This window comes from Monodelphis domestica, chromosome 8 (genome assembly GCF_027887165.1).
Source record: "Monodelphis domestica isolate mMonDom1 chromosome 8, mMonDom1.pri, whole genome shotgun sequence".
Taxonomy (NCBI): Eukaryota; Metazoa; Chordata; class Mammalia; order Didelphimorphia; family Didelphidae; genus Monodelphis; species Monodelphis domestica.
The window spans coordinates 213,449,921-213,469,569 of record NC_077234.1 but is presented as its reverse complement, the minus strand read 5'-3'; the positions used below and the strand labels follow the sequence as shown (position 1 = coordinate 213,469,569).

The following is a 19,649-nucleotide window of genomic DNA, read 5'->3' as shown; positions in this document are numbered from 1 at the left end:
GACAGGGTTTTAAAAGTAGTTCTCTTGGCTTCCTTACCTGCCATGGGACTGGAACGTTTTCTCTGTGCTGCAGCTTATCTGGTGAGCTTTGACAGCATGGCCTTAGCCAGCCAAATGGAACATCAGATCTTTAAAGGTTTTTTTTTTTTTTTTTTTTAATAAAACCCTTACCTTCCGTCTTGAAGTCAATACAGTGTATTGGCTCCAAGGCAGAAGAGTGGTAAGGGCTAGGCAATGGGGGTCAAGTGACTTGCCCAGGGTCACACAGCTGGGAAGTCTCTGAGGTCAGATTTGAACCTAAGACCTCCCATCTCTAGGCCTGGCTCTCAATCCACTGAGCTACCCAGCTGCCCCCTATAAAGGTTTTTTGAATCTCTCTCTCTCTCTCTCTCTCTCTCTCTCTCTCTCTCTCTCTCTCTCTCTCTCTCTCTCTCTCTCTCTCTCTCTCTCTCTCTTTCTCTCTCTCTCTCTCTCTCTCTCTCTCTTTCTCTCTCTCTCTCTCTCTCTCTCTCTCTCTCTCTCTTTCTCTCTCTCTCTCTCTCTCTCTCTCTCTCTCTCTCTCTCTCTCTCTCTGTCTCTCTGTCTCTCTCTCTGTCTCTCTCTCTCTCTCTCTCTCTCTCTCTCTCGTTCTCCCCTAATAAATTCTCATAAATCTGGTGATGAACCTTTAGATCAGTTTTTATTTGTAACAAGACACTAGCTGTGTGGGCAAGTCACATAACCAAATTTAAGGCATTTTTTGGGGTAGTGTCCGCTCAAAAGTCCAACAGCTCCAGCACTTCTATTGAATCATGGGACACACTAGTTTAAAAGATACTTTTAAAAGATACAAAAAGATACTTTATTAAGAAACAAAATAAATAATGAGGAAATCTCCTGCAATGCATATAGGAGTATCATTTCTCATAAATTCTTGGTTTCCTGGGAACACATGTGGGTAATAACCACAGGAGGAAGCAAATGTGTCAGGAACTTATGTGACCAGGGCAGTTTATTCTTGCTGGGTTCAATTCCAGCTTTTATCTGCCTTTGTTCTCCATACAACCACTTTCTCTTTGGAGCCCCAGAGAATTATTAATTTGTCTGGTGATTGCTGTCAAGTCACACAGGACAGTGAGGCAACTCAGTGGATAGAACACCAGCCCAGAGTAAGGAAGACATCTTCCAGAGTTCAAACCTAGGCCCAGGCCCTTATTAACTATGTGACCCTGGGCAAGTCACCTAATCCTCAGTTTCCTCATCTGTAAAATGAGCTGTAGAAGGAAATGGCATAACACTGCAGAATCTGCCAAGAAAATCCCAAATGGGTCACAAAGACTCAGAAACAATTAAAATGCCTGAATAACAAATCAATTCATGAGGTACTTCCTTCACACTTGTTTTAGGGACCTCCACAGTTACTTGATGGTCTTTGCCTGACTTTCAGCTCCTATATGTCCTCTTTCTCACAGTTCAGTGTTTTTTTTTTTTTCATCAGCCAAAGGAGCCATTACAGCCTCTTTCTGTGACTCAGATTCATAGCCATATATAGCCCTCACAAGCAAAAGCCAGCAGAAGCCCAGAGGTTTAGATTAAAGTCCATCATTTACAGTGAATATGCCTCAGGCTTCTCCTTAAATTCAGACAACAATTTGAATTAAATGAGCAATTTCCTTTTAGTTTCTTTCAACTCCCATCAAATCAATCGTGAACCACTTGAATGGTATTGGGACCTTTAGAGTTGTTGACATCTTTGTCAGATTTTTCTGCTATGGACTTTTTTTTAAAAATAAAGATATGGAATGATTTATGAGCAATGCTGAAGGGATATGAATAAAATTCTAACCTGAACACAATAAAGTTCTTCCCACCCCCTCCTGGCCCAAATCTTTATCTTCTGCCTTAGGAGCAACACAAGTATTGGTTCTGAGTCAGAAGGTAACTGGGGTTAAGTGATTTGTCCATGGTCACACAGCTAGGAAGTGTCTGAGGTCTGATTGGAACCTAGGACCTCTCATCTCCATGTCTGGAGTTCTATCCACTGAGCCATCCAGCTACCTTCAGTTCTAATAGCTATATGACAATAACTTATTGCATGAGTATCTAATATTTATTGTTAAAAGTAGAGAGGATCACGATGTCCCTTTATCCCATAGGTAAGTGTCACAGGGACATTCAGACTACTCAGCAGTGTTGGAAGCAAATTTCTCTCTCCATTATGTTGCCTTTTTTAATATCATCACTCAGTGACCTGGGGGTCAAATACCACTGAGTTAATTCAGGTATACACAAGCTTTCAGAGAAAGGAAGTTAAAGAACCAAGGAATCAATGAGATAGAAAACTGATCTCACAGGCAATGCTCCCCTAGGGGACCCAGGCAAATTAAGAAACTCTGGTTGGTTCCTGAGATGTGACATGTGTGAGTTAGTGGGTGGGGAAAAGGCTTTATAAGGTCTGATCAGGAGCCTATCTGGGTCTTCTGGCTGAAGTGGGGAGAGCCTAAGGAACCCTTGTCAGAGGTTAGTCATGGGTCCATCATGGCGGCCAATAAATTAGAGAGCTAAGTATCTTTCCTAAGTTGCTTTTACAACAACTGTTTGGAATACATAGTTGTTCTTTGGCCCAGTGTAGTAAGGCCCAACTGCTTTCCTACACTAAAAGGGGACTGAGATATAGTCCACAAACCTCAGTGTACCCTACTATTTCAGGTCTGGCACTTCATCTACCACCTAGCTGCCCAAATTTGATGTTCTATATCAAACTCTTTATAAACCTATTTGGAATTTTCTTGGCAAAGATCCTAAAGTAGCTTGCCATTTCCTTTTTCAGCTCATTTTGAGTCAAACAGGATTAAGTGACTTGCTCAGGGTCACCCTGCTAATAAGTGTCCAAGACCACATTTGAATTCAGGAAGGTGCATCTTCCTGACTTCACACCCAACCCCATATTTTCCTTGCCACCTTGCCGCTCTACCTTTCCTCGTTTTATACAGGAAGAAACATGCTTTTCAGAAGTGGTAAATGACTTTCCTATATGCAGCAATAGTTGTGTTTTGAAACCAGGATTCTGTTGCCAGAATCAATTTGCTTTTTACTACTCCACCTAGCATGAGGGGCTCCCAGTGCCAACACATGAACAAAAAAATGGAGTGAAAAATTTCTGTATTCTCCCAATTCCCACAACAAAGTTTATAAGGGAGAGTTGAGTGTCTCATCCATTCTCAAATGAGAAAACTGATGCTATATAAGTGGAGTGATTGGTTTAAAGTCACATGGATTATTGGGAGTACAACTAGGCCCAACCCCAGGTTCTCTGATTCCAAATCCAATGCTTTTCCCCCAATGGAAGCATTTAAGTGATATTTTTTTAAACCCTTACCTTCCATATTATAATCAATACTGTGTATTGGCTCCAAGGCAGGAGAGTGGTAAGGGCTAGGCAACGAGGGTTAAGTGACTTGCCTAGGGTCACCCACCTGGAAAGTGTCTGAGGACAGATTTGAACCCAGAACCTCCCATCTCTAGGACTGACTCTCAGTCCACTGAACTACATGGTTGCCTCCTAAGGGACATTTCTTAAATTCTGCTGACAGTATAAATAACATTAGCGATCCTGTCAAATGAGTAGGGATAAAAATTGCAAAAACAAGATAAAAGAAAGGGACCATGAGGGGATATGGATAGAAAAGAGAACAACTTCTTGAGAATGAGAGTAAGAAAAAAGAAAGAGCAGGAATAAATAGGGGGTCGGAGAGCCTGAAGATTAATGCTAGCAAAGACAATCTTTATCTCTATCAGAGATGAGTTACTATAGCCCATTAAGGAATTGGTATGAGCAGCAGTGTAGGGACTTTTTTTTAATTAAAAGATAAGAATTCTACATCCTGTTTAGTCCTCAGCCATCTTTCTTTCCTAATCCTGTTTGTTCTCTTCACTGAGGCATTGTAGCAATTGAAAACATTCCCAGAAAATATTCTTCAAACTGATTGAGAAAGCTGCATTCTAAGATTAAAAGCCAGCAGGACATGTATGAAACAAAAGTCATTGAAGTAAGATTGGATTTTTTCTTCTTTGCTAAAATCTAAGGTTTTTCCTCTTTCTTTTAGGATAGTAGAAGTCAATTTGGATATATTCATTTGACATGGATCATCTCTCCCTTCTGTAGTCTGATCCTGTCTTACTAGTGGAATCTAGGTGATACAGTGGGTGGAATACTAGACTCAGAGTGAGAACATTTGAATTCAGATTCTAGTTCATATGCTTACTTGTTATGTATCCCTGGCTAAGTTACAACCTTCCTCTGCCTCAGTTTCTTCATCTCTAAAATAGGAAAATAATTAGACCTTTTTAAGAGGCTTGTTGAAAGAATCAAATAAAAAAAGTTTGCAAACCTTGCAAGTGCAACAAAATGCTATTATGATTAATCCACGCTTACTTAATTATCCACTCAAAATCTACATACTAGCCAGGCTTATTTTTGTATTGTTTGCTGAAACAAAGCATATTCATTCATACTTCCTTGACTTTATTCATGTAGTTTTGTGCCTAGAATTCTCTCTTCATGATTCTTATTCATATTCTTTTTTTAAACCTTTATTTTCTGTCTTAGAATCAAAATTAAATCAAAGTTCTCAGGCAAAAGGAGAGTAGGGATTAGGCAATTACAATTCACACAGTGAAAAGTGTCTGATAACAGATTTGAACTCAGCACTTTCCATCTCCAGGCCTGGTTCTCTGTCCACTGTGTCCCACACAACCTATTGCTAATAGCAATGTGCCCTATTTTTCAAGATTGTAGAAAGGGATTTTAGAAGAGGCAAGTTTGCAGCAAGAGATTCTGCAAACCAACATTCCACACAGAACTCTCAGGAGCTGGGGAACTGAACACACAGGCATTTCTGGAAGCAATTGGTGGTCTACTCTGGAAGAGAGCGGCTGCTGTTTTTTCCCTAGCAGTTAGGAGAGCCAAGAGAGTTTCTGTTTGGTATTTCTGGGGTGGACCCAGAAAGCCAGTGATTCCCTCTTCTTTGATTTTCTTGATATTCTGTCTGTCCTTGTGCTGTTGTCAAGTGGATTACAACAGAGCTGTTACTGGGACTACTGCTTGACTCAAAGAGGACTCCTGGTTGTGAGATTCTTTGCCCCTTGTCTTTCTTCTTACCAAACAACCTTAACCTTAATTACTACTTTAAGAATTTAGTTAAGAATAATTATAGTAGTTATAAGGGCATAATATCTGTTTTGGGTTGAATTAGTTATTCCCTAATTCCCCTTCCTTTCTCATTTAGCTAAATAACCTGTATGTATATATATATATATATATATATATATATATATATATATATATATATATATATATATATATATAAACCTATATGTATGTATATATATAATATATAGTTTTGAACCCTTCTTTTAACCCACCTATTACATTTGGTGAGTCAGTAGGGCAAACCTACAGAAATTGACTTAGGCCAGAGTAAAACAGAGAGATCTGTAGTTTGGCAGTTGAACCACCTTGCAATATTCCATTGTTCTTGCCAACACTTGGTTGCTCTCCAATGTCCTGGTACACAGAACTCTGACTCTTCATTGACTCAGAAGGGGATTTAAATTTTAAATAGCCCAAGGGCCAATAGCATATGTGGTAGGAAGACATTTTTTTTTGGTTCTGTTCTTTGGTGTTTGTTATTACTAATCAACAATGGATAATAATAACATGTATCCTGTGTTTTATAGTAGTAGTCTCTCGGTGACCAAGAATGACAATTGTCTTTGTGCGTTTTCATCTACGGTGTACCCTCATATGGCTTTGAAGTCCAAAGACTGAGGCTCACAGTTTGTGGCACATGGGGCATGGGATGCCAGTTGTTATGGGAGGTGCGTTTGTGGCCTGGTGTTGGTGTTCACTAGCAGTGGCAAGATGTCGACGTCGCTCATCTTCAAAGGTGGTGGCAGCATGGTTAATGTGGGTTCGCCAGCTGCTTCTGACAGAGGCAACAAGTTCTAGTTGCTTTGGTGTAATGCCAGCCCACTTCATGTTTGACTTTAGCTGATCCTTGTATCTTTTCTTTGGTCGGCCTTGTTTCCTGAGTCCAGCTGACAGTTCACCATAGAATACCTGTCTGGGTAATCGCTGTGGGTCCATGCGGATGATGTATCCGGACCATTGTAGCTGGGTTTTGAGGACCATGACTTTGATGCTGGTGGAGTTGGCTCTGTCGAGGACTTCCTGGTTGGTGATTCGGTCCTGCCATCGGATCCTCATGATTTACCGCAGAGAGCGTTGGTGAAATTTCTCCAACTGCTTCATGTGCTTCCGGTACAGTGTCCATGTCTCGCAACCATACAGGAGTGAGCTGAGGACCACTGCTTGTACACTTTGAGCTTCATCACAGTGCTTATACTCCTGTGTTGGAGGACTTTGCAGCACAGCCGCCCGAGTGCCTGGCTGGCCTTTTGGATCCTGGCATTAATCTCGTGGTCTAGGGACCCATCGTTGGTGATGATGCTGCCCAGGTACTTGAAAGTGTTGACGTTAGAAAGCTGCGTGCCGTCGATTGTAATGCATGGCTGGTTCGTTGGCCTCCCTGGTGCAGGTTGGAACAGCACCTCTGTTTTGCTGAGGCTGATAGTCAGGCCAAACAGCTTTGTTGCGGTAGAGAACCTGTCCACAATGGTTTGAAGATGATTTTCTTGGTGGGCCATGAGAGCACAGTCATCTGCAAAGAGAGCTTCCAGAATGAGTCTCTCTGTTGTCTTTGTTTTTGCAGTCAGGCAGCGAAGGTCAAATAGTGAGCCATCCAGTCGGTATTTGATGTAGATGCCCAGGTCTAGATTCATCACAGCATGTCGTAATACTTGGGTGAAAAATAGGTTGAATAGTACCAGAGCGAGGACACAGCCTTGTTTCACGCCATTGGAGATGTTGAAGCGATCGGAAGTCTCTCCACCAGATAGGACTTCCCCTGTCATGTCGACATGAAAGAGCTGGATCAGTTTGATGAATTTTGCTGGGCAACCGAGCTTGCTAAGGATCACCCACAATGTGTCCCTGTTCACTGTGTCGAATGCCTTTGTCAGGTCTATGAAGACAATGTAGAGATTCAGGTTCTGCTCAAGGCATTTTTCCTGCATTTGCCTCACCGTGAAGACCATGTCGATGGTGCCGTGATCTGGTCGGAAGCCACATTGTGATTCAGGCAGGTTCTGCTCTGAAACAGATGACAGGAGTCTGTTGAGTATAACATGGGCGAGGATCTTTCCAGCAGTGGAGAGTAGTGAGATGCTTCTGTAGTTGTCACAGGCTGCTTGTGTGCCTTTATTCTTGTATAGGGCTACGATGGAGGCATCTCTGAGTTCTGGGGGCATGTCTTCCTCTTCCCATATGCTGGTCAGCACTATGTGGAATGCCTGGAGTGCCTTTCCATTTAAGGCCTTGTACACCTCTGTTGGGATTTCATCTTTACTGGGTGCCTTGCCTGTATTCATTTGTTTAATGGCTTTTTAGACTTCCTCTATTGAAGGAGGGATGTCAAGTTGTTCAATGGTGCAATTTAGGGGATCTGATCAAGGGTGCTTTGGTTGACTGAAGAAGGTCGGTTGAGAAGCTGACTGAAGTGTTCTTTCCACCTGTTGCTGATGCCTTTTTTGTCTTTTATGAGAGTGTCACTGTCAGAGGGATAGCAAGGGAGTGGTGGTGGGTTTTAATGGCCCATAGACAGTCTTGAGGGCACTGAAAATTTGTTTTTAGTTTTTCGTATCAGCAAAGCACTGGATTTCTCCTGCCTTTTTTTCCCACCATTGGTCTTGCATTTTCCTGATCTCACACTGCGCCTTGGCTTGAAGAGACTTGAATCTGTCCTTTTTAGGAGCAGAGTTTGGGTTATTTTGCCACTCCATAAAGGCTTTGTTCTTTTTGCTCAATAGGTCTTCAATAGCAGTGTTGTTCTCATTGAACCAGTCCTGGTGGTTGTGTTATTTGGGGCCTAGGATTGCCTTTGATGTTTCCATCACCATGTCTCTGAACTGGTTCCAATTTTTGGTTGGGCTTCCAGTGAGTGGTTCCTTGACCAACAGCTTGTCGTCCAGACAGGACTGGAATGTTTGCAAATAAGATGGATCTCTAAGATGACTCACATTGTAAAATGAGCGAACTGTCTGGGCGTGTTTTGGATGGCGAGGCACAATGCGCATTTGAAGAGTTGCTCTAACCAATTGGTGGTCTGTCCAGAATTCAGCTCCTCTCATGGCTCTGGTGATCTGTACATCCTGGATGTCTCGCTGGCATACAATGATGTAGTCAATGAGATGCCACTGTTTTGATCGTGGGTGCATCCACGTTGTTTTATATTTGTTCGCCATTCTGAACACAGTGTTGGTGATGGTGAGTTTGAACTCTGAGCATTTGCTCAGTAGCAGTAGGCCGTTGTTGTTCATTTTGCCCACGCTGTGTTTGCTGAGCACTCCTTTCCATCTTTCATGGTCCTGGCCAATGCGGGCTTTGAAGTCTCCCAGTAGTATCAGTTTGTCATTTGTGGGCACTGAGTGCAGGATGGCACTCAGGTTAGAGTAGAACTGCTTGATGGTCTCCTCTGTGCTGGTCAGTGCAGGGGCATATGCGCTGATGATTGTGGCATACCAGTCTTTGCTGAGAGGCAAACGGATCTTCATGAGCCTCTCGCTGATGCCCACAGGCAAGTCTGGCAGTTGTTTGAGCAAACTGGTCTTGATAGCCAGGCCAACACCGTGATTCTGTCTTCATTTGTGGCTCTACCTTTCCAGAAGAAGGTGTATCCAGTGGTGGGTTCACTGAGTGATCCTTCTTCTGGTAAGTGTGTTTTGCTTAATGCTGTGATGTCGATGTTATATGGTGCCAGTTCTTTACCGATTAGAGCTGTTCTTCTCTCAGGTCTTGGGGTATTCTCTCTACCAAGTAATGTTCTGATGTTCCATGCTCCTAGTAGGAGTTTCTTTGTATTTTGTTTTCTTTAATTTCGACCCCTTAAAGGGATGACCCGCCAGCCGCGGTGTGCTGACCGAGTGTTTGTAGGGCAGGCAATGTTTGAGACACCTTTTTCTAGTCCCTTCCCTTGATTAGGGTGAGCAGTGCTGTCCTAGAGAGGGCTGCTCAGTTGCCCAGGATGCTGCCGAACGTCTCTGCTGCCTTACAGGGCTGAGTGACCACTGGTCCGTGGGCCGCCTACGTGCAGGATCATGACTACAACTGCCAGTGGTTACCTCCACCTGTTGCATCGCCAATTCCCCATCGCCGCAGGTCTTGAAGAGGGTAGACGGGGTTAGGATAGATGAGTGTGCACAAAGATACTTGTGTTTTATAGCAACTTCCTATACACATTAAACATCATGTCAGGAGACATGGCAAATGTTATTTTGTATTTTTTATGGGATTGTTTCCTACATATCCCTTATGGGATTTTCACCTTGTTTCCCCATTGTTGTTATATTGTTTTAGGATATGAGTGGATGGAACTAGTAATGTCCTTGACTGTCAGAACTGTATTAACTTATGTACCATTGATGTGCTTATGTTTAATTGTCTTGTATAAATGCAGAGTTTTGATTTTTGGTGTTGGTTATAAACTACAGGTAATTGTTTCATGGATAACAAAAGATTCAGAAATGAAGCAGATGATTATGGTAATGAAAGATAAAATGGAAGCAATGGAACAATGTATGAAGGAGAGAATGATTTTACATAATGGTATTTTGAATGATTTCAAGGATAATGTTATAGATAAGGAAAATAATGAAGAAAATATTAAGAAAATGTCTAGATTAGAAAGGGAGAATGCAGAATTCAATAAAAACCAAACATTGTTGTTTCCTCTAAGAGATATTCCTGAAGTTACACAAGATGAAGATTGTAAGGTTAAAACTCATAAATTGTTTACTCCTGAGGATTTGGAAATGATCAGATGTGCTTTTCTTTCTTTCTTTCTTTTTTCTTTTCTTTTTTTTAAACCCTTACCTTCCTTCTTAGAGTCAGTATTGGGTATCAGTTCCAAGGCAGAAGAGTAGTAAGAGCTAGGCAATGGGGGTTAAGTGACTTGCCTAGGGTTACAACCTCGTGCTTTTCTGATGAACCTAATAAAGTGATGAAGGAATTTCAGAGTGCTATAGAGATCTTTGACTCTGACTACACTGATTTTTTTCATACTGATTAAGGAATTATTAACCAAGAGATAAAGGAACCAATTCATAGAGGAAACTAGAAATGATCCATCTTTGACCCCATGGCCACAGGATTTTGAAGGTGTGGATATGAATTCATCCCCTGATTATATAAGGATGAAACAAGCCAGGAGGTTAATAATTGATGTAATGAAAAGGCATACCAAATGCCCTAACGCTTGGTCAAAATTTGAGAACATTAAGCAGAAACAATGAATCATTAACTAATTTTTTAGAGAGAATAACAGATGCTGCTGAAATAATTTTAGGCCTTCATGTGTTAGTGAACAACATAATTGCACACATCAAGAGACTATTTGTAAAAAATGCATATCCTAAGATAAAGTTATTTTTTTAAATAATTGTCCAGATTGGGAAGAGATGGGTTTGGAAGAATTATGGAGAAAAGCAACTTACTTATGCATGGATTATGATGATAGATATGAAGACAGGGATACAATAACTGGGGATTTGAAAAGGAAATTAAGAGATCCTAAAAATAAAGCAAGGGAGAGTGAAATAAAGGCGGTTGCAGCACTTAGATCTGTGCAACCAAACAACCAGTATAGGCCAAGAGAAAGGAGACCTGGACCTCAAAGATGTTTCTTATGTAATTGTGTAGGACATTTTGTTAGAGAATGTAAATTCAAAGGACAATTTTCTAGGCAATTGAATCGGAATAATGGATATAATAGATAGTATAATAATACTTGAATACAATAATTGGTATAACAATAATTATCAGAGAAGAAATACTAATAATTGTCTTAATGCTTGCTGTCAGGGAACTTAAGCACCTGATTTGAACACTTTGCAAGAGTGGGAAAATCAGGAGTGAGACCCAAATACAGTTAAGTGGGCATAAGCATAATCAAAACAAAATGGCATGTTTATTATGAAGGTTTACCTAGAGTTCTAAAGTATTTGCAGAATCAAGGAAAAATGATTTGGAAAAAATGGAAGTGATTGTAATGAAAATAAGGATAATGAATTTATAAATAATGTGATTGAAACAAAGGATAATGTGACAATAATTGTGAGGAAAAAGAAAATTTTAAAGTAAAATTAGTGGAAAATTCTAATGATTGTGAAATGATGAAAAATAGTGAAGAATGTAAACTGGATAAAGATAATGCAATTGTAAATGAGAACAATGATACCAAGGTGGAGATTATAAAGATCAATGTGAGTAGTGAAGAAGATGATGATAGTGTGAAAGATGTGAAATCCTGGGAATACCATGCAATTCAAGCAGATGTAAATTTGCATGTACAGGAAATGACTGAGTTTTGTACTGATGTTACTGTGCTAGCACCTGTCCTAGAAACATTCCAACCACCAGAGTACAGAACCATATGTGTCTGTAACTATTGAAGACCAGATTTATGATCTTCTTGTTGGTACTGGAGCCAGTAAATCAGTTTTGCAAAGTTTTCCTAAGAAATGTAGAGCTGTTAGTACAATGGAAGTAATAGGTACTATTGGTAGATTGCAGAGAGTAGCAAAATTACAACCAAAAATGATTACTTTAGGTCCATTATCTGTTGATCATGCATTTCTGTGTATGCCAGACTGTTAAATTAATCTTTTAGGTAGAGATTTATTATGTAAACTAAGGGCAACAATCCAATGTACTGATACACCTACCGGAAGAATCACTGAAAGCTTTTCCATTGCTGTTCTTAGATTCAGGCAGTACAAAGAGTGACTTAGATTCATTCTATCCAATATCTGAGGATATCCCTCAAGATCTTTGGTCAATGTCAACCACAAATATAGGTCTTTTGAAATCAGCTATTCCAGTCAAAGTGAGGACTAAGAAAGGACCAGTTCCTTGTGTACTTCAATATCCTTTGACTAAAGAAGCAATTGAGGGTATAAGATCAATCATTGAATCCCTAATCCAACAAGGGATCATAATACCTTGCTTCTCAGAATATAATCTATTCTTTCAATAAAAAAAAACAAAGTTAGATCAGAATGGCAAAGTTGTATATCATTTTATATAAGATTTAAGAGTACTCAATTACTATGTAATCAAGAATCATCCTGTTGTACCAAGTCCACTTGCTATAATTTCTTCCATTCCAAGTCATGCAAGATATTTCACTGTGGTAGATTTATACTCAGCTTTTTTCTCAATTCCAATTCATGAGGATTCTCAAAAGATCTTTGCTTTTACATGGGAGAAAACACAGGGGACATGGACTAATTTGCCCCAGGGTTTTACCGATTTGCCGAGCCAATTTTCACAAATTCTGAATAGATATCTAAAAACTATAGCATTCAAAGAAAGTAAATTGGTGCATTTTGTGGATGATATTCTTCTTGTATCTTCAAATTCTAAGGTATGTCTGAGAGCAAGATTCTTTTGTTAGAATTATATAAGCATGGAAATAAAATTTCTAAGGCAAAATTACAGTGGCTTTTGCCTCAAGTGCAATATCTTGGTTTTGTGTTATCAGAGGGTTCAAGAAACATCACATAGAAAAGCAGATATCCAGAAACTGAGTGCTCCTAAGACCAAAAAGAAACTCAGAGTTGTTCTTGGAACAACTGGATTCTATAGACAATAAATACCTGAATATAGTGAACTAACAAAATGTCCAACAGATTTAACCAGGAATACAGAGCCTGAACCTCTGAAACTAAAACCTGAGCAAGCCTTAAGTAAGCTTAAAGAAGCCATTTTATCTGCTTCAACTTTGGGTATCCCAGACTATACAAAACCATTCCAACTATCTATCAATGAAACTAAAGGTATTGCTTCTGGGGTACTGACACAGACTTTAGGACAAAGTTATCATCCAATTGGATATTATAGTTGACAGCTTGATCCAATAGCTGCCATTACAGTCCCTTGTCTAAGGAGTATAACAGTTGCTGCAGTGTTAGTCCAGAAGTCAGCAGATTTAATTTTGGGATGTTCATTAACTGTATATTCTTCACATCAAATAGAAGCACTAATGATAAAATTTCGTACTCAAGCTTATTCAGATCAATGAATTTCTAAGTATGAATATATTGTTCAAAATAATTTGTCTTTTTTGACCAGTATATTACCATTTCAAAAATGACTGCACCAACACTGCAAGTTTTGCTAGTTATGCAGATATATTGTTTCCCACATTATAAGTAAGCCCCTTCAGATCAGGGGCTATTTAACTTTTGTTCTTGTATTTCTGACAGTGAATGCAGTGCCTAGTAAATAGTATGGATTTAATAAATAGTTATTGATTGATTGAAGTGAAAGATTAAAAAGATCAGCCTTGACTCTTCTGTTTACTAGCTTTTTTTTTCCCTTAGGGAACAATGTGAGTATACAGATTATCAATTTCAATTATGAACGGACACAAGTTAAATGGAATATCAGTGACTATTTGATGAAGAAGAATTTAACTTTCCTTTATGGGTAAGTATTTATGAAGAAAATCCTCAGTATAATGGAAAGTAAATCATATATTATTTTTCTGAAAAATCTTCCTTCTAGGGACAAGGAGAAGAATGCCAGAGGGAAATGCCAATCCTTATAAAGTCTCTATCTTCAGATTATAGTTTAGCCTTTAGTTTATATCACAGTTACATTTCTCCAAGTCTTCTGATGAGTCACAAGCTTAACTACTCATATGTTAATTATTTCCAAGGTGCTTATTTATATCTCTGAGCACAGTGGGTTTAGAGGTTAGAGTAGCTGATCCTATGACACCTTTTCATGGAATTTCTGACAATTTTTTCCCTGCTATTTGATAAAGTCAAGGATAGGGATTGCATCTGTAATTCCATTGATGTAGGAATTTTCCAGATGAGGAAACTGTCTCTATAAATGCAATCCTACAACTTCTCTGTAATTTACAGTATTTAAAAATAATATTTTCTTCCCCAATTGCTTGTTTAATATTTTTAAAATTTAGTTGCTTCTTACATTTAAATACCCAGTTAATTCCCTACTTCCTTTCCTCCCTTTCATTAGAGAAATCATCATTTGACAAAAAGATATGTGTATATATAAAATTATGTCATGCTTATATTTTATTTATCTGTTCTGTCTCTGGAGGTGGACATACAGAGGTCATTCTTTAAATAATATTTTTGTTGCCTTATATTCTCTTGTGCTGTAATTTTCTCAGGGTTTTCCTCATTTCAATCTTCATAATTTCATGTAAGTCTTTCCATGTTTTTCAAAAATTAAATCATTCATCATTTCTTAAGGCACCGTGGTATTCTATCACAATCATATGTCACAACCGGTAGTAGCAATTTTTAACATTCACTTAAAATTTTGAGTCCCCAAGTCTCTCTTTCTCTCTCTTCTTCCCCTGTGTCCCCCCTAATTGAGGTGGTCAGCTATCCAATATACATTTTACATGTGCAAACATTTAAAACATTTTTTATATTAGTCTTTTCATGAAAGAAAATAATGAAAAGAGTGAAACATAGCATGCTTTGTCCTAGTTTGAGACTCCATCAATTTTTTCTCTGGAGGAAAATGGCACTTTTCTTTCTTTCTTTCTTTCTTTCTTTCTTTCTTTCTTTCTTTCTTTCTTTCTTTCTTTCTTTCTTTCTTTCTTTCTTTCTTTCTTTCTTTCTTTCTTTCTTTCTTTCTTTCTTTCTTTCTTTCTTTCTTTCTTTCTTTCTTTCTTTCTTTCTTTCTTTCTTTCTTTCTTTCTTTCTTTCTTTCTTTCTTTCTTTCTTTCTTCTTTCTTTCTCCTCTCCTCTCCTCTCTTCTTCTCTCCTCTCTTCTTCTCTCCTCTCCTCTTCTCTTCTTTTCTTTTCTCTTCTTTTTTCTTTTCTTTCTCCCCCCCCCCCCCCACCTTACCTTCTATCTTAGAAGTGATATAAGAATTGGTCCCAAGGCAGAAGAGTGGTAAGGACTAGGCAACTGGAGTCCTTATACCCCAACAGTGTTTTGAAATAAGTAGTGTAAATATCTCTATACCCATTTTATAGATAAGCAAATTCATGAACAAGCAATTCATTGTATTGGATTGATGAATCAAGCTATGTCTCCTGATTTCCAGTATAGCACTTTTCCCATTATTCTGCCTAGCAGAACAATTTTTATCCCTTTGAATTCAGCATTATATCATGTTTTAGGAGATGTATTTTAATTCATTTTGGGTCTCCAATTCTAAGAAAACAGTATAAACACAGAAAAAAAGTCACAGAGAGGAAGACAAAAAAATTGAACTGAGTTGGGAAATAAGACCTATGAAGAAAAGCTCATATGATCATAGTTTTTAAGATTTTTCCTATTTTGTCTTCCTCTTTTCTCCCTTGACTGATTGGAATGGAGAAGAAAAATAAGAATTGAGGAAAAATGCATAATCAAACAAAACAAAGCTTTGCATTGACTATATCAAAAAAATTTGTCTCATTCTACATATTAAGTCCATTACTTACTTGATACTTCATCATTAGTCCTTTGGAATTTTGACAGTTCATTACATTGATTAGAGTTTTTAATTTTGTATCACGGTTAAGACCCAGAAGTGACCTTATAAGTCACCTTGTCCAACTAATGATCACAGAGATAGTGACAGAGTCTGCATTTAAACTTGACTCTAAATCTAACATTTTTCCAATGTTTTTTATCTGATGGATGAATAAAGTAAATGCCCATTGTAAAATGCTTCTTCATAGTGTTGTTTAGTCCATTATGCTACATTTACAAAATGAGATATCACTACTAGAGAACACCTATACCTTTTCCAAATGAATATTTAACTTCTTCATGTAGTGTCTTCTTGATCTGTTAATAAAAGTTATATTGAAGATTCTATTATTAAAAAAAAACAACATTACCTTCTGTCTTAGAATAAATATTGTGTATTGGTTCTAAGACAGAAGAGCAGTAAGGGCTAGCCAATAGGTGTTAAGTGACTTGCCCAGGGTCACACAACTAGGAAGTGTCTGAGACCAGAACTGAATCCAGGATCTCCCATATCTGAGCTTGGCTCTCAAACAATTAAACCACCTAATTTCCCCTCTCTATTTTTTTGAAGGACTATCATGATGAAAGTGTGAACCAACATTTTCACCTCCCAATTATAATGATTGTGATAAAATTACTGAGCCATAAGAAATAATGAGTAGGTTAATTAAAATTAATTAAATTAAAATGAAAAGTTAATTAAAAATGGAAAGATCAATATAAAATTGAAAAGAGTGAAATGAGCAAGCGAATCTTGTATATAGCTACAGAACTTGTGCTTACCTACCTCTGGAGAAAGAACTAATAAAAATAAACAAGACATTGTTTTATCTATATATACATTTTTTGGCAAATAATGCCTTCAGTAATGCAGAGAAGTTACATGGATATTTAAATGTAATAGACATAAATAAAATTTAAAAATAATAAAAGTCAAGATTCCCAACATTGATTAAACCAAAGATTACTTTATCCAAGGTGAGCTCTCTAACTGTTATATCATAGCTCTCTATTTGTGTGGATAGGCATATATATTTACATTTATGGGCATAAATATATATCTTTGTATATATTTCATTATATTAAATTTATACATATATTTATAAATATATATGCAAATAAGATGCACATATACATGTATGTACCAAGGTGTTTACAAATGTATATGCAAATATATATCTATATGTCTGCATACCTATATACATATTTATATATACATTTGTAAACACTTTGCCATTTATATGGATATGTGTATATTTGCATATATATTTGTAAGTTTAAATTTATGAATTTACCATAATGTAATAAAATTATAAATATATACAGACATAAACATATATAATACATACATTTACATCATACATTCAGATGTGTATGAATTATGTATATATGCATGTATGGAGAAATCCTGGAAATAGGTGCTTGAGGTCTCTGTAGAATCATCAATCCATTGCTGTAAAGGACTTCAAAGGTCATGTAGTTTAATTCCTCAATTAAAAAAATAAATTGAGGGGTGGCAGCTGGGTAGCTCAGTGGATTGAGAGCCAGGCCTAGAGATGGGAGGTCCTAGGTTAAAATCTGGCCTCAGGCACTTCCCAGCTGTGTGACCCTGGGCAAGTCACTTGACTCCCATTGCTTAATCCTTACCACTCTTCTGCCTTGGAGCCAATACATAATATTGACTCCAAGATGGAAGCTAAGGGTTTTTAAAAAAAATTTTAAAAATTAATTGAGGGTCATAGTGATCAAGTAACATACCCAAAACTATACTTAATGCCAGAAGTGGGATTTGAACCCATATGAACTGACTCCAAATCCTATGCTTTTCCTACTCTACTTTTGTTTACAACTTTATCTTAATTATGAGACTCCACAAGTATTCATATTAGAGTTTTAAAAATGAGAGGTAAGGTTGAGGGGGAAGCCAAGGCTAGAAAATCTGACTATTATATGGGTCAGGTGACCATTTTTCCTATACTTTTTTTTTTAAACCTTTACCTTCCATTATAGAATCAAAATTGATTCTAAGGCAGGTACTTACTTAAAGCAGTTGGAGTTAAGTGAATTGCCCAGAGTCACAAAGCTGGGAAATGTCTGAGGCCATATTTGAACACAGTACCTCCCACCTCTGGGTCTGGATGTCTATTCATTGAGCCCCTTTCCCATACTTTTCATATTCCCAATAATTAAAAAAATTAATGAGTGCTATATTTTAGAAAAGATTTTTCAAATATATTATTATCATGATTTTGTTTTTTCATATTGATATGATTTATTCTTACCTTGTTTTCTACTCCCATAAACAAACCATGTTAGGAAGATATTTTATATATTATTAATTGTATATAAGAAAACTGAGATTTAGAGAAATTAAATGATTTGTCCTGGTCCTATGAGGAAAATATTAGAATTAAAATAAATAGATTATTTCAAACTATATGGAAAGACATATTAATTGACTCAGAGTGTAGCCAGCAAAAACCAGAAGAACAATTTGTACTATAATTAATAATATTATAAAAATGAAAAATTTTCAGTAGTTTTATGAACTAATGAAGAAAAAAAGGAGAATTAGGAGAACAATTTACACAATAATAAGTACATTCTAAAAAAAAGCAGCTTTGAAAGCTGTAAGAATGATAAGTCAAGGTCTTCTAACATTTTCTTACTAACTGCTAGTAGTATGGAAGTGATACTTTTTTTTCTTTTTTAACCATTACTTTCTATCTTAGAATCAATACTTTGTATAGGCTTTAAGGCAGAAAAATGATAAGGGCTTTTAAATGTGGTTAAGTAGCTTGCCCAGCGTCACATAGCTAAGAAGTGCCAGATTTGAACCCACGACTTCTCATCTCCACTCTGGCTCTCTATTCACTAAACCACCTACCTGCTCCCAATCTTAGATTTTAAAAGGCTATGCTGAATGAGGAGTACTGACATATTCTGCCATTTTGGAAAGCTATAGCCATGGTTCTAGGGATCAATTTAGGTAAGGTTTGGAGTAGCTCATCCATGGAATGCTGCACACTTGACAATGACTACCAATAAAACAATAGAAAATTCAAAACGGCCTTTAATCTTGGGTAGTAATGCCAGAGTGGTGGAAAATATTGTAGTCTGCAATCGTAAAACTAATATAGGTTTTAGATGACCAGTGAACATTAACTTGCATTGAGAATCTAAATGTAATGGAAATTTGTATTGCACAACAATATTGGAATAACCTATGTCAGATCACTGTCTAGGGAGGTTTTGGGGAGGAGGGAGGAAGAGAATTTGGATTGCAAAAGGTAAGAAAGCAATTGTTAAAAAATTGTTTCTATGAGTAATTGAAAAAATAAGAGGAATAGAAAGTAAGAAAAACTAAAAATAGAAACAAAAAAAGAAAATCTCAATGTAGAAATGAACAGACAAAAGGAAATAGCATTAACTTTTTTCCTTTAATTTAGATTGGACAAAGCTTCACCTTCAAAACAGTGTCCTCACTATATTCTTGATCAAGGTTATACTGTTGGATGTGTTTTTAAGACTGGAGACAACAGGTTGACTTATTTACTCAAGGGAGAAGATGGAATTATTGAAAGAAAAAATGTGAGACTTAGCAATTACTGTAAGTACCAAGACCAGGTCACTTTTTTTCCCCCAGTTATTAAATCTAGTGGAATCCATTTTCTAGACAGGTCCAAAGCAGGAAATGTGTTTCCCATCCAGAACTAAACATAGTTTTGCAGTGGCAGATATCAGTGCATTTGTAGTATTTTGTTGGCTTGAATACAAATGGATTGATAAAAGTTAAAGGGATGAGAGAGAGATAAAGCCTGGCCTCCATCTATTGATTACAAAGAAGGGTTGCAAATCTTGTTTTATTTGTGTCTTAAAATTTTACTAGGCATTTATGATAATTCAAAATAGTTAAGACATGCTAATCTTTTTTATTTTTATTTATTTAAATTTATTTATTTATTGAGTCAATTTAGAACATTATTCCTTGGTTACAAGAATCATATTATTTCCCACCCTCCCCTCCCCACACCCTTCCTGCAGT

The 19,649-nt window shown here is 37.4% G+C and overlaps 1 protein-coding gene across 1 annotated transcript in view; it reads left to right on the top strand.

Moving 5' to 3' along the window:
* Positions 1–19,649, top strand: part of CRLF2 (cytokine receptor like factor 2) — a 54,197-nt gene that overhangs the window by 10,237 nt on the left and 24,311 nt on the right. Inside the window, exons 2-3 of the mRNA XM_007501023.2 lie at positions 13,480–13,585; positions 19,054–19,214. Of these exons, the coding sequence (XP_007501085.2) occupies positions 13,480–13,585; positions 19,054–19,214 (267 nt within the window). The remainder of the gene's footprint in view (positions 1–13,479; positions 13,586–19,053; positions 19,215–19,649) is intronic.